This window comes from Pristiophorus japonicus, chromosome 17 (genome assembly GCF_044704955.1).
Source record: "Pristiophorus japonicus isolate sPriJap1 chromosome 17, sPriJap1.hap1, whole genome shotgun sequence".
NCBI classification, from domain to species: Eukaryota; Metazoa; Chordata; class Chondrichthyes; family Pristiophoridae; genus Pristiophorus; species Pristiophorus japonicus.
Window position 1 is genome coordinate 82577811 of NC_091993.1, and position 18857 is coordinate 82596667.

General features: G+C 42.3%; 1 protein-coding gene across 1 annotated transcript in view; it reads right to left on the reverse strand.

Moving 5' to 3' along the window:
• The window catches only part of LOC139227834 (NADH-cytochrome b5 reductase 3-like), a 36377-nt gene that overhangs the window by 12994 nt on the left and 4526 nt on the right, over positions 1–18857 (reverse strand). The window contains exons 2-5 of the mRNA XM_070858907.1: positions 5991–6140; positions 5821–5893; positions 4111–4217; positions 1940–2069 (exon numbers count right to left, since the gene is read on the reverse strand). Of these exons, the coding sequence (XP_070715008.1) occupies positions 1940–2069; positions 4111–4217; positions 5821–5893; positions 5991–6140 (460 nt within the window). The remainder of the gene's footprint in view (positions 1–1939; positions 2070–4110; positions 4218–5820; positions 5894–5990; positions 6141–18857) is intronic.

Sequence of the window (18857 nt, forward strand, 5' to 3'; positions counted from 1 at the left end):
GGATAGACTGGTTGTTCTCCTTAGAGCAGAGAAGATTGAGAGGAGATTTGATAGAGGTGTTCATAATCATGAGGGATCTGGACAGAGTAGAGAGAGAGAAACTGTTCCCATTGGCAGAAGGGTTGAGAACCAGAGGCCACAAATTTAAGTTGATTGACAAAAGAACCAAAGGTTATATAAAACACAGCGAGTGGTTAGGATCTAGAATGCACTGCCTGAAAGGATGGTGGAGGCAGATTCAAATCACAGCTTTCAAAAGGAAGTTGGATAAATAGCTGAAAGAAAAAAAGAAAATTGCAGGGCTACAGGGAAAGGGAGTGAGACTAGCTGAGGTGCTCTTGCAAAGAGGCAGCACAGGCTCGACGGGCCGAATGGCCTTTTCCCGGCCATAACCATTCTATGATTGAACACGAGCTGGAGAGCCCCAGATGTCTCAAAAAAGCCATCAGTTGGCTGTCGGAAACCACATCAGCAGAACTGGTGCCATCACTGTTCACTGCCTATTCTCAGAAACGGCAGAGTCCAGCGTGCTCGGGTTTATTAATAACCCAGTCACTGTTTTAATGTCTACAGCAACGAAAAGCAGACACTGCACCAGTTTAGAATTTGAATCATGAGCAGACACTGCAGACAGAAGTGATGATCCAAGGCCTTTTTCTGGCTGATAGTTACAATGCACCCAAGTACACATCACAGGTTTCACTTGTATTAATGCAACAGCTTTTGTGATCATGAACAACATTCATTGCACAAGTCAGAAGTTACTTTTAGGATCGTGTTCAGAGTCACTTTATGGCATGAAATATGATGACTAAGATGTATAAGCGGGGGAGAAGAAGAAATTGATGGTCAGCGATTTTGAAGTGCTAACATTGCCTGGGCACTAATTGTAGCACCGCACGATATTTAGCGCCGGTGGTAGCGATATTGATTTTTAGCACCCCAAGAGTGGAGTGGAGTGTAAGGGAAACGTTCCACAATTCTCTTGGGGCGCCAAGCTGGTAGCGCTACTGAAGTTCTGGCGCTCTAATACTGCTCAAAGTGGAGGTCAACTGGACCACCTGAAGAGTAAAAATAAATGCCAAGGAAGCGAGTGGAACATTTTGAAACATCGGACAAAGTGAAACAAAGCTAAATAAAGTGCAAGTAAATGAAAAAACCTCACCTTCTAACCACTCACCTGATGATCTGTTTCAGTAGCGCCCCGGGAACTTCTGGTACGCCTGCCTTCACTGTCGCAATGAGCACCAGACACTTAGGCAGGCGAACCCACTGAAGTTCCCGACCGTGGCGTTCTATGTGCATTGACATCAAGTGGGTGCCACTAGAGTGCGCAGCGCTAAGTGGTAGCGCCATTAACACTCCAATCAAGTTCTCGGGATGTGGCGGTCCGGCAGTAAGCACCCTGTTAGCAGCGCTCTTCAGCGCCAACTGGTGCCGCTGTTCCATTCAATCTTTTGCTAGTGGTGTTTAAAATTAGCATGCCTTCAGCACTTCAAAAGTTATTGATAAGAACCTGTACAATGAGTTCAATTTGATGGCCACACTGAACTCTAATGCGGTTGTTAATCCACGGAAATCATGCTAACAGGACATTACACTATTACACACCCAAATACAGCTGACCTTCTGAAAGTCTTTGTTCAAGATTATGTCGTAACAATTGTTACATTTCAAAGTCTCCATAACTTGGCATTGCCTAGGCACTTTTAGTGCCACAGACATCACACTCTGCAATACTGTAGAATAAATTTAGTACAAAGGGTACACTGTACAGATGAACAGTTATAGGTTGTTTCTCCTCCACACGCTCCTCCTCCCCCCACCCCCATACATACATTTATGAATGTAGGTGATCCTTATCAAATCTGAGATTAGGGTAATGACAGTGATAAAATGTGATTAGTGCCTTCGAGTGGATTGCAAACTCAAACTTCACCTTTGCCTTGATAAGTGAGTAATCCACTTGGCCCTCTGAAGTGAATGGTATCCCCAAGGTTCATATCTTCCAGGTATTGAGACATCTTGCCACCTTCAGGAAACTTGGGGTGTACCCCTTTAAAATAGATCTGCAAAGAGACAATATCAAGCAGAGTTTCTATGATGAAGCTAAAAAAGGAATTAAAATCAGCATCAACTCCAGCAGAAAAGCAAAGTAAATAGGATTGAATGGTTATTTATTCCCAAATGTAAAGCTATATAAAAGTAAAACAATATTTGCATTAATATAGCACCTTTCACGACCACCAGATGTCTGAAAGTGCTTTACAGCCAATGAAGTATAGTCATTGTTGTAATATAGGAAACACGGCAGCCAATTTTTGACAGCAAGCTCCCACAAACAGCAATGTGATATTGACCAGATAATGTGTTTTGTTATGTTGATTGAGGGATAAATATTGGCCAGGACAACAGGGATAACTCCCCTGCTCTTCTTCAAACTAGTGCCATGGGATCTTTTACGTTCACCCGAGAGCAGACGGGGCCTCGGTTTAACGTCTCATCCGAAAGACGGCACCTCAGACAGTGCAGCACTCCCTCAGCACTGCACTGTCAGCCTAGATTTAGGTTTTAAGTCCCTGGAGTGGGACTTGAGCCCACAACCTTCTGACTCCGAGGCGAGTGTGCTACAAACTGAGCCAAAGCTGACACGGTTTATCGTATAACAAGTGTTTGAAGTACACAGGTACAAATACTGAAGTGTGTGAACTATAGAAGATGCTACAGTAGAAACATAGAATTTAATCATGAACATCGATCTTCCAGACATAGCAGAAAATTAAGCAAGAGTGCTTAACTGGACTAGCATATGCCAGTGACATTGGCTACTGCACTGTGTGCGCACACAAATGTGTGCGCAGCTTTTTTGAACAAGCTGTCTAAGAGACCAGCTAAATTAGCTGAAGTTGCCAAGTTTGATGCAGACCAATTATTTTCATCTACTGATTACCCAGCCGTCCTGAATTCTTAATTCCGAGTGCTGTGTAAGTTAATCAGTTTCTGACTTTTAATGCAATAAATCATTAACCTGGATAACTTTACATATTTATGCATAGCCAACTAAACTACAAAGATAAGGTTAATCTGACAATGATTAGTACTATTGAGTTCACAAGGAACAGTTCTTTAGGGCACCATGTGTTATTTCTTGTAATTTATATTAAGATATTGAAATTAAGTTAACTTCAACTCAGCAGATGCTAAATTCATAATTGTCTGGTGACGCAGATTAAGATTCAACACAAGAAATTAGACCCAGTGGAAGCATCTACCCAGGATGGTATTTCACACACACTACATCAATTTGACAATGAGATGTGTTAACACATCCAGCGGGGAGATTGGATGAGTATGTTGGTAGGGCAGTCATCATGAGCCCAGAAGGGAGTAGTGCTAGGGACCCTCGCATCTTGGGGAAGGGGGAAAAGAAATGGGGCAATCAGTTTGATCGACAGCTCATCTGGATAATCCACAAGCAGAGCATCGAGGAGGGTTAGAGGTCAAGCAGTTGGCTCTCTGTTCTGCCAAATGCACAGTCTGCGAGAACTGAAAAGGAAGTGGAGAGCTCTCAAGCTTACTGCTGACCTGTTTTGGGGAGATTACTGGTCAGAAAAGGGACAGTGTAGTGTGCATTATTTTCTAATTGTTACTGTTCGTTCATATATAATGAAAAATAAATCAGTTTTGCCTCGTTTCTGATAGGAGAAACTGCGAGGTTACAGTAAGGCCTTTTCATTCGTACCACTCCCAATATTACTAGAAATCATGCAACTCATTAAGCAGATCCTATGTCCCCTATATATAAAAAAAAAAAGAGTCCAGTAACACTGAAAATACAGACCCGAAATTTGTAACAGGCACTCGTGACAAAAATAACCAAGCATAACATGACATTTTAAAGAGGTGAGCTGGACACTGACAAATAATGAACGGCACGGTGTTGTATCTACACTGCTTCATTTTTATTTTATGGTGAAAAGATTCTTCATTGTCCTGCACAGGGTTAGCTACTTTCTAGTTTTAAATTCCACTGTTATATTCACAGAATCCATCATATTTAAAAATACATTAAGTTACATTCTTGTTGGTGAATAATGAAACAAGTGTTACCTTGACAACAAGATCCACATAGCCTTTTTCATCATCACTGGAAACTGGAGTATATGGTCGCACAACAAGACTTCCATCAATTCTTGCTGAGAGATAGACATGTTGTCCTGAATTGAAAGATCCAAGTCAAACAACTGGTGTTTAAGCATAAAACTAGTAACAGCAGAAGTAATACAATTTTAACTGTACTAGCAGCTGTCCCAGGGCAATGCTTGCAGACAGAGGATGAGATGGGGCTGTGTGTCTGGTGGGGCCATACGCACATAATTTCTTTTTCTAGTCGGGTGCATTTCCCAGAATGAGTTGAGCAGGGAGTGAGCACTGCCTCACAGACAAATAAGCAGAGAGTGGAGTCTAGGTAGAGCAGTGGGTAGGGTGTGTGAGGAAGGCATAGCTGGAGCACAGACAAACTTAGGAGGGGACAATGTGGGGTCCAGTATCCTTAAATCTTATCTAGGATTTGGTTTTCCATTACTTTGCTGCAAATATAGGAACACATGCGGATTGCTAACATTTAAAGCAACACTATCAAAAGTTTTCCTCTCAATCTGCACCTGGGTGGATTAGTTTTTTTCCTGCATCGTGGCTCTACACAAGGGTTTTGTGTAATACGATTGGTGAGCAACTGAAGCAAAAAAACAAACAAGAAAATCATAGACCTAGCCAATCTAGAAAAACAAAAGATGCTGGTAATGATGCACAGAGCAGACAATAATTGTATCAATGAATAGCACACACTGGAACAAGTGACACAGCATGCTGGTGTACTAATATGTGGCCCAAATTGGGCCAGTACAGATTTCTGGCACACTCACCAGAAGTGCGCCGCTTTTGTAGAACTCCAAGGGTGCCAAAAATCTTCCGGACGAGTTTGGCCGCTCCCCAGCCCCTCCTCGATGGTGGCGTAGCATGGTAACTGAATTCGGGGGTGGAGTCAGAGTGCCGGGACTTCTGCACATGCGCGCTAGAGTGTGCGCGCATGTGCAGTAGCTCCTCTCCCCCAGAATCTGTGTGCGCGCTGCAGGCTGTGTGGACGGGGCTGAAGCTTGCTGCCCCTATCCCTGGCCGAATGGTCTCCCTCATCGGTGGCCCGCTGCTTTCCTCGGCCGTGTTTTGGTAGGACTTCTATTTTTTTTTTTAATTTGTTATTGATTGATTGATTGCTTATTACTTTTTGTGCTTTGTAAGTCTTGGTGCAGGGCCTCCCAGCTTCTTTGTATTTTTTTGTTAGTTATTGAATGCTTATTTTTGTGCTTTAGAATGTACTTACCAGCGCTGATTTCTTAACTCTCCGCAAGGGTTTTCTGTGCGGCCACAAGTGGTCACATACACTGCCCTAAGTTAGTTTGGAGCAACTATTAGCTGTCCAAACTGGCTTAAATGGCCAAAACAGACGTAGGTGGCTGGTAACACCCCTTTTTGAAATAAAAACTAAAAATCCTAACTCACTTACACTGGCGCAAATTAAATGTACTGAATGGGGATTTTTAAGATACTCCAGAAAAATCAAGTTGCTCCAAAAAAAAAAAGAGAGCAACTCCTGGCCAAATTTGGGCCCATAATGTGCTAAGATCCCAGTCTCAGCTCGGCCATCAGGAGAAAGATATTTTTCTCCACAAGGGAAGAAATTGCAGTGTCAGAGCAAGTCAATCTAAACTGTTCTTGTGTAGCCCTTGGCCAACAAAGCTGGTCAGGATGAAAGTAACTTACCAACAGGCAAACCAAGAATGTGATCGGCTGACGGAAGAGCAAAGCGAAACCGCCTGGTGTCGTGATTCACAACCTGTTTAAAAAGCATAACAAACAGCAACAGTATTTTCACATTAGTAATTTTTGAAAGACTGAATACTTAAAAAAAAAAACAAAGTAGTCATAATTACCTCCTTATCTATTAGTCGCAGTGGGTACTTCTCATTGGGATCTTGCAATGTGATTTTAGATTTCTTTTTTCTGGACAATACATAGTGTCCCACAACAACTCCAATGGTCGTCAACAGAACCGCTCCAAACGCAAAAAGCACTCCCGAGGTCTGCAACACACAACAATACTTCATGGCAACACCATGCACAGATACATTATTTCAAGAACTACAGTATGCTTTCATTCATTAAAGAAAGTTAAAAGATCTTTAGCATGAAGTAGTTCAGGGGTTACTTAATAGTGTGGCAGAATTAATCCAAAGGTATTAGCCAGAATTTGAAATGGAGACTAGGACTAGTATAACAAAAGTCACTCACTTTAAAGAATACTAGTACATGAACACAGTGTTAGATTTTGTTCTTAGCCATTTTGACTGATGTCTCAACTAGTTTTTAAATATAAAAATAAAACTGGTTAAAATAAAATAAAAATAGCATAGCAATTTCACGTGAACACCGGTGAATATGCACCATGATGGCACAGTATAATTTCAAGAAAACTTATTTTGTGGTGAGGGAAGAGAGGAGGAGCATATGCATTTATTTTTGCACAGAATTCTATCAAAACAGTTCAGCAAAGAGCTTGGGCAGGAACCAAGCACAAGCAAATATGGACTCACATTTCACCAATCTTTACAATAGCTGCATTTTGTGAATCACTAGTGGAATAGTTTTAATTTAGGGTTGTATATTACCTTACATGGTAATGCATCACTGCCACAGAAATAAGCACCCAGTGAGACTAAAATTATTGAGCCAGAATTTACTGTCAGTGGCAACTGAACAGCACCTGCTATTAGTTAGACTTGGCTGTTTAATTTCCATGAGCTTTCGCACAGCAAGCTGTTAGTGGGAGACTGAAACAGCACAGCACTGTCTACAGGGCATCTGGGGTCTGTGTGAACAGAGAAAGCAACTGTACATCTCCTTACCCAGATTCACTGAACAGTGCATCTCAGACAGCAACTTTCGGATGTGCGTGTTTAACTGCGCGTCGGTCTCCTCTGAAGTTGCTGTCTGATTTGCGCATAAACGGTGAGCTTGTTAGCCTCACGGTCATTTACACAGTAAATTCTGGCCCATTGTATAGATTGAAAGTCACTCCACAACACAAGAGTACTATGCAAATTTGAGTAGTTCAGTACCAAAACATATTAAACTCAACTTAGCTATAGTCAAGCAGCCCACAAAGCTCCACAATAAATCCAATATGTAATTGGATATTAATCCAGTGCAGCAGAGCACATGGGGAGAGAGGAGCATTTAAACAGCACAGCGGGAGAGCGGATACAAAAACAAAATAAGGAGTGACATCACAGGACCGCAGGTAGGTGATTGAGGATTAATGTTTTTTCTCTAAGCTAGAACAGTGGTTTAAAGTAAGAGCAGGAAACTATATTGTACTTTATGAAATTAAAAACAAAATAAATAAATTAATATAACTAAAAATAATAACTGAATAAAGTTTTAAGCAAATTAAACAAATAACACTAGACTAAGATATGGCACAGCATTGTGTGTTTGGGCTGCAGTGAGACTGTACCGAGCAAACATCTGCAGGTGGTGTCTCCATCTCGAATCTCTCCGGCTCAGAGTCATTGAGCTGGAGGGGGTGGAATTTCTGGGCAGTTTTCCTGTCCAACAGGTACAATGTACTCGCTACCCGTGAGGACAAGGAGGAAGACATCAGGGAAGCCAGCCACAATACAGACGAAGGCGCCTTGGCTCAGAAGGCTATCTGGGTGGTGGGGTGGGGGGGGGGGGGGAAAGAGAAAGAGAGAATAGAAATGTGTTAGTGATAGGGGATAGAGGGGGATAGATAGCGTCCTCTGCAGGCACAAATGTGAATCCCGACGGGTGTGTTGCTAGGGTAAGGGATATCTTACCACGGTTGGAAAGGAACTTGGAAAGGGAACGGTAAATCCAGTTGTCGTGGCCCATTTTGGAACAAATGACATAGGTAGGAACAGGGAGGAGGTCCTGCTGAAAGAGGATCTGGAGATAGGCTCCAAATTAAAAAGCAGGACCTCGAGGGTAATAATCTCTGGATTATTGCCCAAGCCACGTGCAAATTGGTATAGAAGCAAACAGATCAGGAGAATTAACATGCAGCTAAAGGGCTGGTGTGGAAAAGATGGGTTCCTTTTCATGGGACACTGGCACCAGTTCTGGGACTGGAAGGAGCTGTACCAATGGGATGGGCTCCACCTGAACTGGGATGGGACCCGTACCCTAGCAGAAAGGGTAAATAGGGAGGCTTTAAATTAGTAATATGGGGGCGGGGGGGGAGAATGGATCCGTAACCAGCCTAAATTTAAACAAAACAGGGAAAGAGCATGGAAAGAATAAAGGGAGAACATTAATGGCAAGCATAGAAAAGATGGTTAAACGTGAGGGAATCTTATTAAAAATATATGAGTTAAACTGTACAGCAATGCACACAGTGTAATAAAACAGGGAAGCTGGAGGCAATCATGCATTGAGGAATCAGACATAGTAGGGATTACGGAGACATGGCTACAGAAAAATCAGGCCTGGGAATTAAACATTGCAGGGTATAACATTTAGAAAAAGGTGGAGCTGAAGTAGCTGTACTTATTAGGGATAACAATGGCAGTAGAAAAAAAAGTGATGCAGCTATCAGCAAAACAAAAATAGAATCCATATGGATAGCGATAAAGGATAATAATGAATCGATCACACTAATAGGTGTAGTCGACAGAACACCCAATAGTGGAAGGGAGGTGGAAGAAGAAATATGCAGACAAATTAGGGAAATGAGTAAAAATAAATCATGGGGGGATTTCAACTATCCTGATATTAATTGGACAGGTAAAGGGGATAAGGGAATGGAGTTCCTGTGTACAGGGCTCCTTTTTAACCCAATATGTAAAAATCCCAAGGGAGGATTCTCTATTGGACCTAGTCATGAGGAATGAACCAGAGCAGATAAGAAAAGTAAAAGTAGGGGGAACATCTAGGCAATAGTGACCATAATATACACTATGATAATTGGGAAGGACATAAGTATGACGAAAACTAGGGTAATAGATTGAAGAAAAGCTGATTGAGGGGCTGAGAACAGAACTTGGGAAAATAAAAAGGGCAACAATATTGGCAAACAATGATGTAGAACAGCAATGGGAAACATTTAAAACGGTATTCAACAGAGTGCAGGAATATATCCCGTTGAAAGAAAAACTAAACACTAATGAGACGCCATGGATGAGTAAAGCCATAAGAGATCAATTGGAGAGCAAGGAAAGAGGCATACATTAAGTACATAGACAACAGGGAAGTGCATGATAAGGAAGAATACAAAGAGATTAGGAGAGATGTCAAAAAAACAATTGGGAAGGTAAAGAGGAACTATGAAATTAAATCAACAAAACAAAATAGTAAAATATTTTAAAGGCACATCAATAAAAAAAGGATGGCTGGGCTGGAAATAGGACCATTAAAAGATAGACAGGATAATGCCACAGGTAACAATAGAGAGATGGCAGAAATATTAAATAATTATTTTGCTTCAGTATTTACCAGGGAGATAGAACAGATAGACAGGACATTGGATGATATCAGTAATGAGAAGTGCATTTAAAATAAAAAAAAGAGGGGATACATTAAATAAACTAATCAAGCTCAAAGAGGATAAAACCCCTGGTCTGGATGGATTGCATCCACGCATTGGAAAAAAAATCTAGGAGAGAGATAGCAGAGGCATTACTACACATATTTAATAATACATTAGAAAAAAGTGTAGTGGCAGAGGACTTGCGGATAGCTAACGTAATACCTATATTTAAGAAAGGGGATAGAACATGTCCAGGGAATTATAGACCAGCTTAACATCGGTGGTAGGAAAAATAATGGAATCCCTACTAAAGGAGAAAATAGAACATCTAGAAATCAAAAATAATAATAATGAATAGTCAGCATGGATTTCAAAGAGAAAGTCTTACTTGACCAACCTCACTGAATTTTTTGGAGGTAAGAGTAGACAATGGTAATGCAGTAGATGAAATTTACCTACATTTTCAAAAGGCCTTTGATAAGGTACCCCATAATAGACTGATGAACAGGGTCAGAGAATGCAGAGTCAGGGGACAAGTAGCAGAATGGATAGCTAGCTGGCTTCAAGACAGAAAACAGAGTATGGGTAAAAGGTAACTTATTCTCAGTGGCAGAAGATAGGTAGTGGTGTTCCACAAGGATCAGTGCTGAGGCCACTGTTGTTCACAATTTATATTAACGATTTAGATCTTGGAATCAAAAACACAATTTCTAAATTTGCAGACGACACCGAATTGGGGTGGAATAGTCAATACTGAGGAGGATTGCAACAAATTACAGGAGGACATTAATAAGCTAGGTAGGAAGAAGAGAGGTCACATTACTTGGAAGGTGCGAGTCCAGGTGGGGTAGAGAAACAAAGGGATCAGAGTAGACACACAAATCACAAAGTTGCGACAGGTTAGCAAGGCCATAAAAAAAGCACTAGGGTTTATTTCTAGAGGTATAGAATTGAAAAGTAGGGAAGTTATGCTAAACCTGTATCGAACCCTGGTTAGACCACACGGTACTGCGTACAGTTCTGGTTGCCAGATTATAAAAAGGATATAAAGGCACTCGAGGGGGTGTAGAGAAGATTTATAAGCATGATACCAGAAATGCAAGGGTATACCTATCAAGAAAGGATAAACAGGCTGGGTCTCTTCTCTTGAAAAAGAGAAAAATGTGACCTAATAGAGGTCTTTAAAATTATGAAAGGTTTTGATAGCGGATAGAGGGAGAATGTTTCCACTTGTGGGGAAAAGCATAACTAGAGGCCATCACTATAAGATAGTCACCAAGAAATCAATAGGGAATTCAGAAGAAACTTATTTACCCAAAGATGGTGAGAATGTGGAACACTACCACAGGGAGTGGTTGAAGCAAATAGTATAGAAACATTTAAGGGGAGGCTAGAAGGGAATAGAGGGTTATGCTGATCGATTTAGATGAGGAAAGATGGGAGGAGGCTCGACTGGAGCATAAATGGACTGGTTGGGCCGAATGACCGCTTTCTGTGCCGTATATCCTATGTAATGTAATCCTATGTAATTTTTAAAAATAAAAGTATAATACACTTGAACCTCAACTTTCTAAAGTAGGTCACAACTGAAATAGCCCAGTGAGCACAGCAGCCAAATTACATGCAGCATTAGTAAGGCAAATGAGCCAGTGGCAAATGGTCAAACATTTTGTAGGCACATAACTGACCTAAAAAAAAAGTGATTAAATGGACAATCAAGAACACTGAAAAAGAAACTGGCTTACAGTTTCGCGCATTTAAAGAATGCTACAACAGTACAAGTATGCAGAGAAGTCATCTGTCAGTGTTACATCATGGACACATGCAATTAAAACCTGCAAGGTCAAGTTAATTAAATATTCAGTTTAAAAACAAAGATTGCTGACCCCTCAGCCTAGAACTTATTCTAAATAATGCTTAGGACCAGAACATGTAGACAACAGGATGGAATGGTAAACTGGAATCCCATCACTTTCTACTGGAGTTTATCCAAACTCAGTTGAGTAACCTTTTAAATTCACTATAAATGTTTTCCACTCTGACCTGACTATACCAATATCTTAATTATCTGCAATAGACATTTGTCCTCTCTTACCATTTAATGTCTACACAGCTATGACTAGGAATAAAATGGAAGAGTACACAAGAATATCAGGTTCCATTTTTGCACCAAACTTGGCTACAGCTTATAAAATGTATGTGCCAGAATATGTCAGGTTGTTTCCATGGGTCAGGACTGGTAGCCAGTTATTCCCACTGACATTTAAAGAAAGTCACTGAACACTGACACAGCAAAGCAGGCCACTTACTTTGTCAATGTTTAAACATCTAACTGGTGGTAGGAAATGGAAACCTGTCAGCAGCTAGAGTTGCTGGTGCATTTCAGTCGAGCAACTTAAAGTAAAGTTGCCAATTTACACCAAATAAACACTCAGTAATGTGATCAATGTAACAGAATGCGAGGTAGCACCAGTGAATTGCCAACAATATCCTGCTAATGGTACGTGTTCTTGCATGACCTTGTTTCCATTATGCTATCAGCTTACACTTCTCTTGTATGGAATGGGATCAGTTTCCTCCATTTTTTCCTAAGCTGCACCCTTGCTTTCACCACTCAATCCAACTTGTGTTTTATCTCAAGTGGAACAGCATTTTCTTTAATTGTTGAGATCTTGGCCAATATAGGTGCTGCATTGTCAATAAATTGACTCCAAATATTACATTCGGTCAAAGTCTAGGACCTTAACATCTTCATACATGAATTTCAAACTGTTCATTCTTATTTACCAGCAGGGAATGCAGATTTTAATACAGTATCAATATGGTCAAAAGATCTGAATTTACAAGCAATGTGCCACTCCCAATTACTCACTGGAAAATGTGAAGTTTTTGAACCCTAGGCCAATAATTAAATGCAAGCACTGCAGAGCTTGTCTTGTTGGAACAAGGGCATTATCTGCTGCCTAATGCCAAAAATATCAGGGACAGCAGGATGTGTCACTTTTCACTTGAAGCTGACAAGTGTAAACTCTCCCAGCTAACTTGTGCAAAGGATTGTGACACTCAAGTTATGTGAAGGTTTGCTAGTGATGCCCAAGAACTTGATTACAAATTTCTGCCCCTTCTGGCTATGTCACTACAACAACAACAACTTGTATTTATATAGCATCTTTAACAATGAAACATCCCAAGGCGCTTCACAAGATAAAAATTTGACACTGAGCCGCACAAGTAAAAATTAGAGCAGATGACCAAAAGCTTGGTCAAAGATGTGTTTTAAGGAGCATCTTGAAAGAGGAGAGAGAGGTAGAGAAATGGAGGGGTTTAGGTAGGGAGTTCCAGAGCTTGGGGCCTAGGCAACAGAAGGCACGGCCACCAATGGTTGAGCGATTATAATCAGGGATGCTCAAGAGGGCAGGCTTAGAGGAGCGGACATCTCGGGGGGGGATTGTGGGGCTGGAGAAGGAGGGGTGAGGCCACCCTAGTATTGAACAATTCTTAATTGGGTTGAAATCACAGATTTGAGCAATGCAAAATAAACTTGCACTAAACAGCTAAATAAAGTTTTAAAAGCTTATACGTAAAAAGTAGCAACACAACAGTAGTAGTGATAACAGCATACACATGCTGAGCACCTCGAGTCTCAACGCAGAGAGCATGCAGAAATCAAGCGCAGACAGTGGAAAGAGCGTGCGGCAAACCAGTCACACCCACCCTTTCCCTCAACGACTATCTGTCCCACCTGAGAGAGTCTGTGGATCTCGTATTGGACTGTTCAGCCACCAAAGAACTCACTTCAGGAGTGGAAGCAAGTCTTCCTCGATTCCGAGGGACTGCCTATGATAACACATGTTGACTATTGAGCAGGAGAGGACAGCACGTGAATAGACAGAAAGTTGTGCAAAAATAAGAAATGAGAAAACGGAGGTAAAACACAAAAGGCAGAAGAACAATTCTTCACTGAGTTACCATTTGCAGCTATACTATCATTGGGAAGGGCCTGGCATATCTCCAAAGGGATAATTACAGTAGTGAACTCATATTTTGGGGCACTTTTCCAAGCCCAGCCCAAAGAACAAGTTACCCAATGTCAAATCCTCAATAAAGATAAAATTCAACCAGATATTGAACATGTAAGACTGGAACTGGACTGCAAAAGGGCCATTTTGTTTACTATGTAGGCAATTACACATTTGCAATTCTGGATGTCGCAGTGCTCAAAGTAATTTTTAAATATAATTTGTCATTGCTGTAGAACAGAGTGTACTATAGCCCACAGGTCAGACAACAGCAAATATTAGTTAGCACAAAGAAAATCAGACAGGAGTGCAGTTGCAAGACAACTTTGCAATTGCTCGCAGGGTAAAGCAATATAGTTCTGCTTATATTTTCAGAAACCCGATCAGGAGTGGTTCAGTGCACCAATGATCCTAGGAAGGGAGATGGTTAAGCTGAGTAAAGCAATAAAGGCAGTTCAATGCCAAACGTATGCTTAACATATTGTTACGCCACAAGTACTTTGTGTTTGCTTTGCACATTACCCGAAACATACACCCTCGTATTTAAAGGTGTAAGTTTATGGGCTGGATTTGCGGCGACATTGCAACAGGCCGGTGGAATCCTCGGGCATCTCTTTGCGGCAGCGCTTCCACGTACTGCCGTGGAGAGGTGCGCCGAAGTGAAACGACATGCAACGCGACACATTGCATTAGTCGTACTTCCAGCACTCTCCCGACCCTTACGCCACGCCCAGAATACCGACAGGGTCAAACTTGTCGGTGCAGCCCTGCCAGCAGCGGTAAGTATGAAGACAATTTAGTAGGTAAGGGTCGTGAATTATTTCCCTCCCCTCCCAAGGCCTCTCTCACAGCGCTACCAGCCCCAGACAAAAATTGATGAAACTCGCGGTTTGCGCTGCGAATCTTCGTGCAATGCCAATTTTACAGAGATGCAAAGGCCGAAAGTTAGGCCTAAAACAGTAGCGCAGCAAAAACGGTAATTTTGGCATAAAATTACCGTATAGAAACATAGAAAATAGGTGCAGGAGTAGACCATTCGGCCTTTCGAGCCTGCACCACCAATGAGTTCATGGCTGAACATGCAACTTCAGTACCCCATTCCTGCTTTCTCACCATACCCCTTGATCCCCCTAGTAGTAAGGACTACATCTAACTCCTTTTTGAATATATTTAGTGAATTGGCCTCAACAACTTTCTGTGGTAGAGAATTCCACAGGTTCACCCCTCTCTGGGTGAAGAAGTTTCTCCTCATCTCGGTCCTAAATGGCTTACCCCTTATCCTTAGACTGTGACCCCTGGTTCTGGACTTCCAACATTGGGAACATTCTTCCTGCATCTATCCTGTCTAAACCCGTCAGAATTTTAAACGTTTCTATGAGATCCCCTCTCATTCATCTGAACTCGTGATTACAAGCCCAGTTGATCCAGTCTTTGATACGTCAGTCCCGCCATCCCGGGAATCAGTCTGGTGAACCTTCGCTGCACTCCCTCAATAGCAAGAACATCCTTCCTCAAGTTAGGAGACCAAAACTGTACACAACACTCCAGGTGTGGCCTCACCAAGGCCCTGTACAATTGTAGTAACACCTCCCTGCCCCTGTACTCAAATCCCCTCGCTATAAAGGCCAACATGCCATTTGCTTTCTTAACCGCCTGCTGTACCTGTATGCCAACCTTCAATGACTGATGTACCATGACACCCAGGTCTCGTTGCACCTCTCCTTTTCCTAATCTGTCACCATTCAGATAATAGTCTGTCTCTCTGTTTTTACCACCAAAGTGGATAACCTCACATTTATCCACATTATACTTCATCTGCCATGCATTTGCCCACTCACCTAACCTATCCAAGTCACTCTGCAGCCTCATAGCATCCTCCTCGCAGCTCTCACTGCCACCCAACTTAGTGTCATCTGCAAATTTGGAGATACTATATTTAATCCCCTCATCCAAATCATTAATGTACAATGTAAACAGCTGGGGCCCCAGCACAGAACCTTGCGGTACCCCACTAGTCACTGCCTGCCATTCTGAAAAGTACCCATTTACTCCGACTCTTTGCTTCCTGTCTGCCAACCAGTTCTCAATCCACGTCAGCACACTACCCCCAATCCCACGTGCTTTAACTTTGCACATTAATCTCTTGTGTGGGACCTTGTCGAAAGCCTTCTGAAAGTCCATATACACCACATCAACTGGTTCCCCCTTGTCCACTCTACTGGAAACATCCTCAAAAAATTCCAGAAGATTTGTCAAGCATGATTTCCCTTTCACAAATCCATGCTGACTTGGACCTATCATGTCACCTCTTTCCAAATGCGCTGCTATGACATCCTTAATAATTGATTCCATCATTTTACCCACTACCGATGTCAGGCTGACCGGTCTATAATTCCCTGTTTTCTCTCTCCCTCCTTTTTTTTTTTAAAAAAAGAGTGGGGTTACATTGGCTACCCTCCACTCCAAAAGGAACTGATCCAGAGTCTATGGAATGTTGGAAAATGACTGTCAATGCATCCGCTATTTCCAAGGCCACCTCCTTAAGTTCTCTGGGATGCAGACCATCAGGCCCTGGGGATTTATCGGCCTTCAATCCCATCAATTTCCCCAACACAATTTCCCGACTAATAAGGATTTCCCTCAGTTCCTCCTTCTTACTAGACCCTCTGACCCCTTTTATATCCAGAAGGTTGTTTGTGTCCTCCTTAGTGAATACTGAACCAAAGTACTTGTTCAATTGGTCTGCCATTTCTTTGTTCCTAGTTATGACCTCCCCTGATTCTGACTGCAGGGGACCTAAGTTTGTCTTTACTAACCTTTTTCTTACATATCTATAGAAGCTTTTGCAGTCCATTTTAATGTTCCCTGCAAGCTTCCTCTCATACTCTATTTTCCCTGCCCTAATCAAACCCTTTGACCTCCTCTGCTGGGTTCTAAATTTCTCCCAGTCCCTGAGTTCGCTGCTATTTCTGGCCAGTTTATATGCCACTTCCTTGGCTTTATTATCCCTGATTTCCCTTGATAGCCACGGTTGAGCCACCTTCCCTTTTTTATTTTTACGCCAGACAGGGATGTACAATTGTTGTAGTTCATCTATGCGGTCTCTAAATGTCTGCCATTGCCCATCCACTGTCAACCCCTTAAGCATCATTCGCCAATCTATCCTAGCCAATTCACGCCTCATACCTTTAAAGTTACCCTTCTTTAAGTTCTGGACCATGGTCTCTGAAATAACTGTTTCATTCTCCATCCTAATGTAGAATTCCACCATATTATGGTCACTCTTCCCCAAGGGGCCTCGCACAACGAGATTGCAAATTAATCCTCTCTCATTACACAACACCCAGTCTAAGATGGCCTCCCCCCTAGTTGGTTCCTCGACATATTGGTCGAGAAAACCATCCCTTATGCACTCCAGGAAATCCTCCTCCACCGTATTTGTTTCCAGTTTGGTTAACCCAATCTATATGCATATTAAAGTCACCCATGATAACTGCTGCACCTTTATTGCATGCACTCCTAATTTCCTGTTTGATGCCCTCCCCAACATCACTACTACTGTTTGGAGGTCTGTACACAACTCCCACTAGCGTTTTCTGCCCTTTGGTATTCCGTAGCTCCACCCATACCGATTCCACACCATCCAAGCTAATGTCTTTCCTTACAATTGCATTAATTTCCTCTTTAACCAGCAACGCCACCCCACCTCCTTTTCCTTTCTGTCTATCCTTCCTAAATGTTGAATACCCTTGGATGTTGAGTTCCCAGCCTTGGTCACCCTGGAGACATGTCTCCATGATGCCAACCACATCGTATCCGGTAACTGCTATCTGCACAGTTAATTCATCCACCTTATTCCGAATACTCCTCGCATTGAGGCACAGAGCCTTCAGGCTTGCCTTTTTAACACACTTAGACCCTTTAGAATTTTACTGCAAAGTGGCCCTTTTTGTTTTTTTGCCTTGGGTTTCGCTGCCCTCCACTTTTACTCATCTCCTTTCTGTCTTTTGCTTCTGTCTCCATTTTGTTTCCCTCTGTCTCCCTGCATTGGTTCCCATCCCCCTGCCATATTAGTTTAACTCCTCCCCAACAGCACTAGCAAACATTCCTCCTAGGACATTGGTTCCGGTCCTGCCTAGGTGCAGACCGTCCGTTTTGTACTGGTCCCACCTCCCCCAGAACCGGTTCCAATGCCCCAGTAATTTGAATCCCTCCCTGCTGCACCACTGCTCAAGCCACGTATTCTTCTGAGCTATCCTGCGATTCCTACTCTGACTAGCACGTGGCACTGGTAGCAATCCTGAGATTACTACTTTTGAGGTCCTACTTTTTAAATTTAGCTCCTAAAATTCGTCTCGTAGGACCTCATCCTGTTTTTTTTTTACCTATATCGTTGGTACCAATGTGCACAACAACAACTGGCTGTTCACCCTCCCTTTTCAGAATGTCCTGCACCCGCTCCGAGACAGCCATGACCCTTGCACCAGGGAGGCAACATATCATCCTGGAGTCTCGGTTGCAGCTGCAGAATCGCCTATCTATTCCCCTTACAATTGAATCACATGTTGGCTAGTTCCCGATAAAAGCAGAAAATGCTCGAAGTGGACAACGGTCCAATCGTCTGAAGGGTTGGTTTTCTGGGTGGAGCTGCTCCATCCAGTTCGAACGAGGTTGCTACCCGAACTACAAATCTATAAGTTCAGATGGCAGAACATCTTTGATTCCAGTTTTTTTTTTAAATCTCCATTTCCCATTTGGCTCAACTCCAGTTGATGTAATCTGGCTACTTCTCTGGGGGAAAAAAGTGTCACAATTTTTTTTAAAAATAGTAGTTTAACAAGCTGCCACTGATGGAAAACATTTGCAGAAAACCCAACAATGGCTCATTTGCAAATCACTGGCACAGCTCTGCACAAGTCTTAACATAGGCGGTCCCTCGAACGAGGATTACTTGCTTCCACGAGTTCAGATGTTTCAATGAAGGACCCGATATTCCAGTCCTAAACTCCAATTGAAAGGGTGGAAGATGCCTGTGTGGGGATTTTTTTTTAAAAACCGTGTGGTAACCGTCGCACATCAGCCACCACACGGACTTGACAGAGCTAGGCTTTTTAATCCAGTGGCAAGGGTTAACCAGGACACCTGAAGACCTGCTCTTATAATCTACTAGAGAAAGCAGCCTCACTTTACTTAAGCTAGCACACATGGCGTGGTTTATTTTATCTCATAGGCTG